Genomic DNA, 12,436 nt, shown 5'->3' with positions numbered 1-12,436 from the left:
ATCCAGCCTGGCCTTCAACACTTCCAGGGAGGGGGCAGCCACAACTTCTCTGGGCAGCCTGGGACAGCGTCTGACCACCCTCACAGTGAAGAACTTCTTCCTAATATCTAATCTAAACCTGCCCTCTTTCAGCTTAAACCCATTTCCCCTTGTTCTGTCATTAACTGCCCTTATGAAAAGTCCCTCCCCAGCCTTCCTGGAGCCCCTTCAGGTACTGGAAGGCCGCTATAAGATCTCCCCGGAGCCTTCTCTTATCCAGGCTGAACAGCCCCAACTCTCTCAGCCTGTCCTCACAGGAGAGGTGCTCCAGCTCTCTGATTATCCTCGTGGCCTCCTCTAGACTTGTTCTAACTGGTCCATGTCTCTCTTGTGTTGGGGGCTCCAGAACTGGAGGCAGCACTCCAGGTGGGGCCCTACAAGAGCGGAGTAGAGGGGGAGAATCACCTCCCTCGACCTGCTGGCCACGCTTCTCTTGATACAGCCCAGGATATGGTTGGCCTTCTGGGCTGCAAGCGCAATGAAATGTGCAATTTCCTTCCTGCATCTTCACAGGATTCAATCACCACCTTACCTGCATAAATGGTTTTCTGTAAGGGACTCTCCCAGCCTCTCATGTGAACAGCTCTTTACCATTTCCTCCAGACATGCAAACTGATTTGCCATCGCTGGGATTCTGACTCCTCAAACTCCCTGGGAAACAATTTCAGCTAAAAGCTACAGCCCTGAAACTGGAATTTCCACCAGCTAGTAGAGATTTAGTACAGAAAGGTGTAGGTTTGCCTTTGTCCAGCCAGCCTCAGGCAATCACTTGACTTCATTATGTAGCTGCCTGAGAAAATGCTTTTATGCGCTAGGAAATGAAATTATTGCAGCAGAGAGTTAACCTTAAGCAAAATAAAATAACTAGATAATTTGCATGCTGAAGTAGCACAAGCTTTACCCTAGAACAAAAATAAACCATGATTTTCCATTCTTATGGAAATCCTCTGAATTAGTTTTGGTTTTGCTTTGAATTGGGCTGGAGGGAGGTTTGTTTCTTTTTTTTCCTCACCCTCTTAAGAACAAACACAAGCAAAATGCCTATTTACTCAGTCTTTTACTACAGGAAAAGGCCATTTGGACTGTGAGAACTGGAATTATACCTACCAGTAAAGGCTGTCCAGCAATGTACTCTCAACTAAACAACCACAAATAAATATTCAAAACAAAGGGCTATTTTTCTACTTTACTAAAAATATGTAAATCAATTTTAACTGAACTGTAACCAATTCATCAGGGGGTCCCAGTATCACCTTGACAGAAGATGCAGTTTGTACCCTTTGTCTCTGCAGTAAGTTCAGCATGTACCTTGCACTGTAATTACAGTAAATGAGTTCCCTACATACCAGCTAGAGCATTTCTGTTGTGTTATCACAACTCTTTCTGCCAGCTGCTCAAAAAAACCTAGTGTTTATGCTGCATTAATTGCTGTATTCTCAATACTCAGGTGTGCACTTACAAGTTTAATGAGAAGCAAGCTCCAGAACAGCAATAGCTGGTTTTGGCCCCCTAAACAGGGGCAGACTATTCTGTACCTACACTATTTTTGCTCACTGAAGCCAGTTATGTGCCTATCCCACATGGTATCTGGCTCCTGTCTCACCTGGGACTTAGAGGATATTCACAGGAGCTACTGGAAGTTGTTGGTTTTGGTGTTCTTCAGCTCAAAGTACTAAAAATAAAAATCAAGCGTTTACAGCACTAAGGTAAGGGCATGCACATGTTCCACGGTAAAACATGAAGTTGCCAGCATATTTGGGAGAACCAGGCCCAATGGAAATCATGTTTCAAAACTGTCCCAGGAAGAAGGAGCCAAACTTGGAGCAATTCTGGATCACACCATCTGCCCACACAAACTATCACAGCAGCTCTGCTCACGTTCCCTGTCAGAGGGAACTAGTCAGCTTGCTCCAGAAATAAGACCATGTGTGAACAGGCGGTAACGCAGTGAGAGTGACCTGGAGCTGCATATGCAAGCCAAGTTGCAAAAAAATGGATCTAACAGATTGCCAGCAAGCAATCACTACACCAGGGAGAGGAGTCGGTATGATTCACCAGAGACAGAACTCATTAATGCTCCAAGCTCCCAAAAAGGGAGTTCAGTTCTCAGGTTAGTGGAAACTGGATTCAAAAATTAAGTGACAATTTTTTTTCTTTGCATTCCGGTATTTGAAAGCATCTCCTATTAAGTAGGGGAGCTCAGAAATGTATCCTTCTGCTTGGTGGCAGATGAAAGGCAGACTGGATGCTCTATGGAAGCTTGCAATCAGAAAAAGAACACTGTCTGTGGATGCAGATCTGGGTGATGCAAGTGCACGTTGGGTGTATTTCAAGTATTTAGAATTAGAGCAATGGGGTCACTGTCAGAGACACATCAGATTACGATTTAAAAATAGAATAAAATGAATGAAGAACAGATTCATTCAAATCCTTCTTTCAAATACATCTCAGACCAAGCAATCAATTACAGGGCCCCTCAAGCTTAAGAAAGCTTTCTGTGGAATAGTTTAATCCCACTTTAAAAAAAACCAAACAAAACCAATCAACCAAACAAAAAAAAACACCACCACAAAAAACCTGCTGAGAAGGATTTCACAAAACTTCACTTTCAACACTTTCAGACTCATGACCAAGCAAGGAAACAGCATTATTTGTATTCCCTAATGGAGCTATCTTCAATCATCCTTCAGCAAAACATTGCAAAACCAAGTAAATCATATCTGCCAAAAGAATCCAGAAGATCACCACAATACAGAAGTTCATCAGGAAATCTTTAATTGCCAAAAATCAGAAAAAGTCTTAAGTATTCATGTGAGGGCTGCATAAACATGAAGGCAAAACAAAAAAAAATCAGTATATTTTCCAAAAGCACTCTTCTTCAAAAACCATATCCTTAACTGAAGAAAAGATGAGCCTTTCTTTTCAGAAATGCTAAAGAACTTAATGAAACAATTTCCTATTTTAAGCATTATTAGTTTCCAAAGCCTGGAAAACATCTCAATTTTAAGAGAGGGAAGGTTGCAATTGTACAATTGTGGTATTTTAAAGTATATTTTAGCATTTTAAATAGAAAAGTGACATAGTCATGACAAACAAAAGTACTAATTGAAAAGAACCTCTGAAGATGCCTAGTGCAACCACCTGCTTGAAGTCCTCCTGTTGCCAACAACAGGTCAGGTCAACCATGATATTGCCCAGCCTAGCTCTGAAAACCTCCGAAGATGGCCATTTAGCAACCCGCCCTGGTTACTCCTCTCCAAGCAGTGAAAATTGAATCAGAATTTCAACATGAAGACTAATTCAGAAGGGATAGCATAAAGTTCTGGAAATAATTAAGAAAGCTTGTACAAAAACCAGCCTGTATTTCCCTAGTTTGGAAAAGTGCAATTCACATTCCTGTCTTATTCTTGGTCAATTTTCAAAACTCTGTATTAGAACATCTGGTGACATACAGCTCTGTGCAATACTGTGATTTCAAACAGAACACACTAAATGTACAAACAGGACTGGATTTTTGTTCTTATAAAAAAATCTAAACATAGGCATAATTAAATCTTTAAAAATAAAAGTCATCCCTCCTTTTTGGGGTCTGAAGACTTCCCCAAAGGGTCCAATGTTTAAAGAATCAGAAATTCCTAAATATTGGGATAATTGGAAGTGCCTCAGCTTAAGCATCCCAAGAGTGAGCAACTAAGCACCGATTTCTTTTGGGAACTTCAACTGCATTTTAAACATGGGATTCAAGCCTTAGAAACTTAGAAATCTCCACACACTTATACTCAAAGAAATAGTCAGTTCCCTCTCCGTAAACATGTCACAGTGGAAGTGTATTACTAGTGACTTCTTTTAAAAGAAGTCTTTCCCAAAAAGCTCTTAAAAGCTAAATCATTAAACATGACAAATTAACACGTGCCTGTCTCCAGTCTATCTCCAACCACTGAAAAGAGCTGACACCGATAACTGATTTTGCTTTTCTGTTTCCCAACTGCAAGACACAGGTTAGTCTTGCCAAGGGCCAAAATGCTTCAGCTTAAGTGCTTGCACTTATTTTAAGCTACACAGAAAAAAACAAAACAAAAAAACCCCAACCACCAGCTTCCACATTACAATTAGTTCCACTTAAAACATACTAAAATGCAACAGAGCGGATTCTCATATATTCCCCTTTTTAAGTATTCTTGTTAGGTTTTCCCTCCTATCACTTGACTAATGTTTTTATTATTAATTTTTTAAAAGAAAACCAGATTAATACCTGGAAGAATTTTGAGCTCTGCTTCGTCACTGTATTTGGGGGTCCCACCACTTTCAATGATGCAGCGATAGAGTCCTCCATCCGTATCGGTAGCGTTGCTAATAATTAGAGCTCCACTGGGTAATTTAAATACACGATCATCCAGAAAGATCGGCTGACGATCCTGCTCCCACCTCACAAATGGTGCAAGGTCAACATTGACTTCACAGTTAAGGATTGCACTGTTTCCTCTGTAGACAGATGACGACTCTGGCTGACTGGTGAACCTGGGAAGGCCTGCAAATACAAAATGGAAACGTTAAAAAAATTTAAAAATAGAGGTATTCCAAAGATGACACCAAAGCTTTGAAGTTCAAGTCAAGATCATTAACCTAGTTTTAAAAAATATTAAGCTGCTCTCCAACTCTTGAAAATCCCTAACAATTGACAGCACAATGCTAAACGTAGCTGGTGTAAAGGCAAATAAAACCAGTAACAAAAGTATTGATTTTAAAAACAGAAGTAGTTTTAGAAACAAGCAAATGCTGGCAACAAAACAGAAGTCTTTGGAGTCCTCAAAAATGGGAGGAAACATGGTGGTATCCCCTGCTCACTTCTCTAGCGTTGCTGTTACCCTTAAGGAGTACATAGCACATAAGTGGCAAAAATCACAGTAGCATCTCTGCCTGGTACATCCAAATAAATCCAGTTTGAACCATGTAAGAGCCACTGATTCACTTGCAGTGGAACAAAGATGCCATCTAGTACTTGCTCAGGAGATAGTAACAAGGAGAGGATAAGGCTTCTTGTATGCCTTCCACTCTTGAGTTTTCAGTCTACACGACAGGACTACTTCAAATGCGAGGTTTTTTCTTATCACCTTAGAAGATCTCACATCTTAAAATTAGAAGTTTAGAAGTTAAGAACTTAAGCCAACAATGTAGAAAAGTATTTTCTACTACTTTGTCACCAGCCACGTCTAAGTAAAAGTTTCACTTCATAGTAATTTAACTAGACCATGAAAAGGGTGTTAAAGGACCAGATCCCACTGAAATTCCATGGAAACGGAACATCCCTTTGAAGATTTCAGCTACAAAGCACCTTACGTACAGCACCATAAAATAAAAACTGCATTGATTCACGTGTAAATATTTATCTTTCTCATGTTAGTGTACCTGAGAACTGAGTTTCTCCACAGCATAAACCAAAGGTACTGCTGCCATGCCAACCCGGCAGTGCTACACAAAGAACATGTCACCTTCTGAGTGAAAATGTTCTCCAGAAATACCCAAAGTCTACAGAATGGCTTCAATTTGGCTTGGGTGGCCATGTCCCAGTGTCAGCAGCAGAGGAGCTGCCAGGGTGGCCTCCATGAGAAGAGGCCAGGGCCACCCTGTGCCAGATGCTGTTGGGGCTGGTGGGTTCCACCAAGGCCACAGCTGAACCAGCCAGCAAAGCTGCTGTCAGCTCTGTGACCTCTTTTACGTTGTTCTAGATGCTCAACACATTTCCAAATGGTTCAAACCAGTATTTTCACTGAACATCTATCAAGAATGCAGTGCAAATTTAACAGTAATAGGATCAATGTTTTCTCTATCTTTTAAATACCTAGTGCAGTGCTTTACTATTCTTTCTTCCTTTAAAAAGGAATAATAAACAATCACTCAGATCAGGGAATTTAATTTGATGTTGAAGTATGCAAGGTACTCATGGATGAAAAATACTGTGCAGCTCTTCAATGTGAAGGGGCAGAAAAGGGATGGATGAGTTATCTACCTCTTGTGCCTCAACATCCTTGTATTTCACCACGTGCTGCTTATCAGTTAAACACTGGTGCCAAAACTCCATCTCCTGTAGTATCCTCTGTCCATATTCACTGTATTTGCCTAAGGAAGAATCTGTAACGTGTTTCTTTAGTTAAATGGTACTTTCTATCATTCTCAGCTTGAATCCTGATTTACTTTCAAGAAAATCCCACAGGGTTTTTGTCTGTTTTTTAAACTGTCTGACCCTGGCTCTCCGATTTTTGTAGAAATCTTTGGAGAAGCAAGAGGCAACATCTGATGTCACACGTTCAGGCTTTTCCCACTTGAATGAAAAACTTCTTTACTTGGACTGTAGAATTCTTCATTATTAGCACCCACTTAAGTACAAATATTAATACACACTTTTCACAAAGATTTAATATAGACTTCTGCCATAGAAAAATAAGCCTCAATAGCATCAACTCCAGCGCTCTGCAAAGCCAAGAACATATGAGATTTATTTGAGCAAACCCACAAAACACCTTCTTCCCATTCAATATTAAACAGAAGACCTATAGTAAAAGATCAAAATCTACAAATTATCACATGCCACCACGTGAGAGATCAAGAATGTTAATGCAATGAGAAGCGCCAGCACTCCTGTTCTCTAGTTGTGGCCTACCTTGGATGATGTAGAGGAAACCCAAACAAACTGAACATTAAATATGTATATAAATGGGGATGGAGTAACAAAACCAGAGACCCTCCCAATCGTTCAGAATAGCTGGACTGAATTCTAACATGTTACCTTTCCAACACATAGATCACTGTTTTGTCAACTCCTTCCGTAACCTTGTACGGGTCCATCTCCAACCATTACATACTTTCTCCCCTTGGGGAGCCTGAAGGCTCCTTCCACATCTTCACTCCCCTCAGAAAAAAGTTTCTGGTTTCCGCTCCCAGTGTATTTACAACCAACTTCCAGTCCTTTGATCTTGATCTTGTTTTGGTATTTATTAATTTGCATCTTTGATATTTATCCATTACTTCCTCCCTCTAAAGTATTCATATGAATAAAAATCATAGCTTCTTTAAACTTTCCTTCTGTTTACTGAAGCTACAATCTTTAGTTTCTTTTACTCATTCCCCTAAACCATTCCATCAATCTTTAAAGACTCAGAATCGCAGAATCATTTGGGTAGGAAGGGATTCAGCCAGAGCAGAGTCAGCTAGGAGGTCAGAGCAGGTTACTCGGGGATTTGTCCAGTCAGATCTTGAAAACCCCCATGGATGGAGGCTGTACCACCTGTTGGGCAACCTGTCCTACCACCTGACTGCCTTCATGGTAAAGAATTTCCTCCTTAAATCCAGTCAGAACCTCTTTTGCTTCAACTGATATCTAACACTTCTTACTCTCCTGCCATACATCGCTGGCAGAATGACAGAGACAACAGACAAATTGCAATGCCTATTGTAATTTGAGATCACAGACATCCATGAAAACATAACAAAATTGCTTCTCTGTATCTACTGAAAAGATCTTCCCAAAAGATTTCACAATCACATTAGCTCTCTGCACACTCCAGGTTACATTCTATCCTATAACCTACCAAGTAGCTGCCTTTTCTCTTGTAAAATCACCGGTCCCTCTGTCCCAACTAGTACAATACCAAGAATCTTGGTGTACCTGCATGACTTTGCACATTGTGCTAGTGTCACCGTTATTCTGTCCATGGCATCATTTAGTTCTTCCTATAAGACCACTGAGGTCACAGCAAGAGTAACAAGGTCTCCCCAATGTGTAGGTATATACTTTGTTCTCACAGCAAAATGACCAATGAAGATATTAAACCTGATCTTTCTGAAGTCTAGTCTCTGAGGCATCTTTCCATTCTGAAGATTTCCCTCTCAACATAACCTATTAAATTTTCATAATTACCTCTGATTCTTATCAATCTCAACATTCTCATTTAAATTTCTATCATTTTGACCTTTAACAATTTCTAACCGGACAGCATATCAAAAGGCTGTGTTGTGGTATGCCCACTGTATTTTAGTGCTCTAAGACAGCAATTGCTTCATCAAGAAACTCAGATGCAAATCACAGACAAAAGTCACATTACAGTTTAGCCTTCTTTTCATTTTCCTCTCTCAATTACCCTTGCCTTCAGAATCCCTTTAAAAGGGCAGTGTTGGGATCAGACTAATTGGTCTGTGATTACCCCTTGCCTTTTTGGACACACATTCTACATTGCTTATTCATCAAGAAGAATGTACTAGCCCCTGAATTCACAATTCATTAGAAATCTTTATTAACAGACCTGCATACGAAGGCAATTCTTTCACCAGCTCGGAAGGGAGTCTTGGACCTTCTCGTTTCATCAGACAAGCACTGTGACTTCTGTTTTCACTTCAGCTGTTGCAATCTCTTTACCCTGTACAACTACCATTTGTATAATCACTGTATCAGCAACTTACAGCACAAATGAGAATGTTATCGGAGGACTAAAGCCCTGCAATTTCTAACCTAAAGCTCAACTATGCTTAACGTTAAATCCTTTGCTAGTACTAATCACTTTTTGGACAACACAGGCATTGTATATTCTGTTCTGTGCAGGTGCTCCATTAAGGTTAAATAAGCTTTATTTAAGATAATGAGGCAGATTGCCTCATCATTTAAGATGGTTTCATTACTCACTAGCAAAGAAATTATAGTTCATTTTCCAGGTCATCTTAAATGCTAGTCAAACCTTTATTTGATCATAGTTCTGTGTGTTTTTAAAATATACAGTTTAACCTAAGCTATAATTTTGTCCTAAAGAGTTATTTTCTCTTGTACTAAAATTATTTGCAATTTGCAGTGCTTAAAAGCTTCCATTGTGGAGGAGGACCCTTTTGTTTTAGCCAACAGAATCACAAAACAATAGCAGTGTATTACAAGAGGCACTCTAAATATAAGCCTTAATTAGTATTAATTCTGAGACCTGCTTATAAACAGTAACAGGTCCGAGCGTGCTGAAACACCTCCTGCAGCAGTATACTGCTAGAAAATACCTTTTCATCTACTAGTCCAGAGTCTTTCCATTACAGAGCTTCCCTTTCCTCTTCAAAATATCAACTGATCCATTTGTAAGCCTGTATTTCCTTAACTTTCTGTAACTGTTTTCAAATACATTACCATATAATTAAATTCAGTCTATTTAAACTACAAACACATTTAAAACTATTTTTAAAGTTAAAATTTAAAAGAATTGCTACTGTTTTCCTCGATGGATTTCCCAACCATTTTAATCATCAAGACTACGCAAGAAGATCTAATGAAAATTAGCTACATTTCCAATGAGCAAGCAGCACCCACTCTTCACCCACATGTTGCAAGCTACTCAGTTGAACATATTACTCCATTTTTTTGCTAAATGAACGTAATAACAAATGACACTTTGGGGTTCTGATATTAAAGATTTTTTTTTTCATGTTTCTATATGCATTAATCTTTCTGTAGCAGAAAAAATACATTACATATCGATTTTAGGACAATGAAAGAAAATACTACTGACTAGCAGAAACGTAGGTTAATAAACTCAATTTAGGAAGGATGATTTCCCACTTGGAATGTTCTCTAAACACTAGTAGGAGAACACGTAAGCAACAGTGCGATTCTCACACGCATACAATACAAATTAGATGCACCACAAACTTCAAGTTTTCTGCTAGAACAAAGCAAATGGGATGGGGAAAAGAAAAAAAAGTCAACTGTGTCCCTATTTTCTCCTTCCCTTTTGTCTCTCCCCTCTCCTCATCAAAACACCAGAGCAATAGTAGGAATGTGAATGAACAATCTACTTAATGCAAATGCGTTCCATGCAGCCGCATTCCCAGTCAAAGCATCACTGAGATTTGTGGCTCATTGTTTCTGTTTCTGAAAAAGCAAAGATGTGCCTAGAAGAGCAATAATTCCCATGCTCCTGGAAAATACAGAGGGTAAAAATTCTGGCTGTAGTCTGCTGCCTTCAATGGAGCCAGTATTTCATCTCCTGCACTTTCCAGGAGAGGAGGAATGCACTGCACTGAGCCAGATGCTAATGTAGTTCAGCAGCCTCTCTGCATCCATGGCTGTGCCAATCATTTTCAAGAAGGCTGAAAGACAAAAATCTTCCGTAATCAACAATTAGTAAATAACTCGCTGATACTACAATGTTCTAACTAACTTCAGATTCAATGCTTGCCTTCTGCTCTAAATACTGTCAGCAGCCACTGTAAATGCTCAATTTTATTTAACATGGTTGCTACTGCCATACACACATTTAATCCTCTTTAGAATCCTACTAACCTTTCAGCATCAATCTGGCCAAATCAAGACTGCAAAAGAAAAATAAGAAAAGAGAATAACTTCCTTGTCTCTAGGGAAACAGAAGGCTGCACAGGAACTTTTCCCCTGACCATGGCAGGGTTGTGTACCTTTATTGCATGGTCACAAGCTTGTCAAATGGATCAAGTCTTTGCAAACATTTTTGTCATGTGTCTGAGCCTCCCCTATTACTACTCCACAGACTGGAATTTAACATAATACTATTTAATTTAATATGAGCACTAAACAGCTCTAAACACACACGCGGATATTACATGTTTATGCAATTAACCATTTCCCAGAGCTGGTTTCAGGCTTTTTGTGGCATCTCAATGTGCTCAGCAAATGTTTTCCCTGTTTTTTCCCCTGATTATTTCTACTGCAATACAGAAAAAGTAAAACACAGGAGCAGTTTACAGTTTTTCCAAACCTGTGACCTCCTGTATAGCAGCTATGAAAATCCTCTGTTGTCCAACATTACTCTTACACAAGTTTCACATAACTTACCCAAGTTTAAACTAAATTTAGTAGTATCACCTACAAACATTGCCACCCTACAGCTTTTACCTTACAGTCCTTCTGTATTAAACTGTTCTCTTCAAACACAGACTCTGAATTGTGGAAACTGCTGAGCATTTTAAGACACTAATTTTTTCCCCCATTCTTCTTTGCCTAACCAACTTATGATGAATCTATAATCAATAAATTACATTAATAGCATTAATATTTATTAAAATAGCCTCTCAGGAAGGGTGAAGATTTTAGCAATGCAAGTAGGTAAAGGAGTCTAGAAACATGATAGCCTATTGTTAAAAAAGCTACAACACCTGTTACCCTTCAGTGAAGCAGTGGATCTTAAAGATGCCGCATATTTTGTTGGTACATCAGCTTCTCACCCAAATCCTGTTAAAAAATGAGTAAGTCCAGCCATCTGTGGACACCTCATTAAATTATCACAGCTCCTTTTCTTCTCTTTTGCTTAAACATTATTCAGCATCATTTGTCTGAGTGGCAGAGGTGTGAAACATGTTTTAAAATACAATTTTGTTAGTAAGACATTTCATGAAACTCACTAGTGAATAGATGAGATTTTGTAATTACAAAACGTTCATGGAGAACTCAAGTCCAGCATTATCTGAATTAAGATAAGGTCAGATGCTTCTAGTCCTTTCTACAATGGAGAAACATCAATTATCATATTTTTTTTTTTTCCCCTTGCTTAGAAAAATTAGGAAAGAATGCAATGTGGCCTAAAACCTGCGCAGGAGACAGCTAGTCAGGGTAGATGGAGTATCACTAGAAGGACTATAACACAAAGAAAAGAAAATCTGCCAAAGCCCCTTGTTGGCTAAACTAGAGCAAGAAGTATGTGGAATACATGAGAGGAATAAGAAATTTCAGTAAATAATCAGAATTCTGACTTTGTTAAACACAGCCTTGGTAGGGTAATTCACATGGCATACACCAATTTAAAAAGGTATCCTTTGGTAAGAATTAAGAAACAGAGGAAAAAGAAGAGGATGTCACTGTCCATATCAGCAACACATACACTGATGTATCTAGCTATATGCATATAATTAACACTGAGTAACCTGGTATGACCTCAGAGCTGTTTTGAAGTGGCAACTGAATTAGAGATGTCCCGAGGTCGCTTCCAAGCTCAATTATCTGATGCCAGTGTGATATGGGGAAGCTATGAAGAGATAAAGCAAAATACTGCACGAAATACTGTGCAAAAGAGGCACAGAATTGCACCTGTCAAAATGAGCTTCTAACAGGGAAAGCCGGAGCAAGACTGATCACGCACTGGGGCACAGGGACAGATGACAGGACTTTCAGGTTGCCACCATCCCCTCAGACTTAGATCCAAGCTTTGCCACAGAACCACAAATTAAAAACAAAACATAGAAACCACATATCCCAAAATTTAAGAGGGTGATTGGACTAGTAAAACATAATAGAATATTCCAAAGTTTTACCTGGCAAAAAAAATTTCTCAAAGAATTTATTTTAAACAAAAAGTATTTACATAGTTGTCCTTTACGGATGTCCTGGTTTTGCTAGGATAGAGTT

General features: G+C 39.2%; 1 protein-coding gene across 1 annotated transcript in view; it reads right to left on the bottom strand.

Annotated features, from left to right (window-relative positions):
• Window positions 1–7,749, bottom strand: part of NEO1 (neogenin 1) — a 127,990-nt gene extending 120,241 nt beyond the window's left edge. The window contains exons 1-2 of the mRNA XM_010167961.1: window positions 7,626–7,749; window positions 4,292–4,567 (exon numbers count right to left, since the gene is read on the bottom strand). Coding sequence (XP_010166263.1) covers window positions 4,292–4,567; window positions 7,626–7,749 — 400 coding nt within the window. The remainder of the gene's footprint in view (window positions 1–4,291; window positions 4,568–7,625) is intronic.
• Between the last annotated feature and the right edge of the window lie 4,687 nt (window positions 7,750–12,436).

This window comes from Antrostomus carolinensis, unplaced genomic scaffold, assembly GCF_000700745.2.
Source record: "Antrostomus carolinensis isolate BGI_N321 unplaced genomic scaffold, ASM70074v2 scaffold645, whole genome shotgun sequence".
Classification (NCBI taxonomy): Eukaryota; Metazoa; Chordata; class Aves; order Caprimulgiformes; family Caprimulgidae; genus Antrostomus; species Antrostomus carolinensis.
Note: the sequence above shows the minus strand (reverse complement) of the source record. Positions and strands in the feature narration are given on the sequence as shown.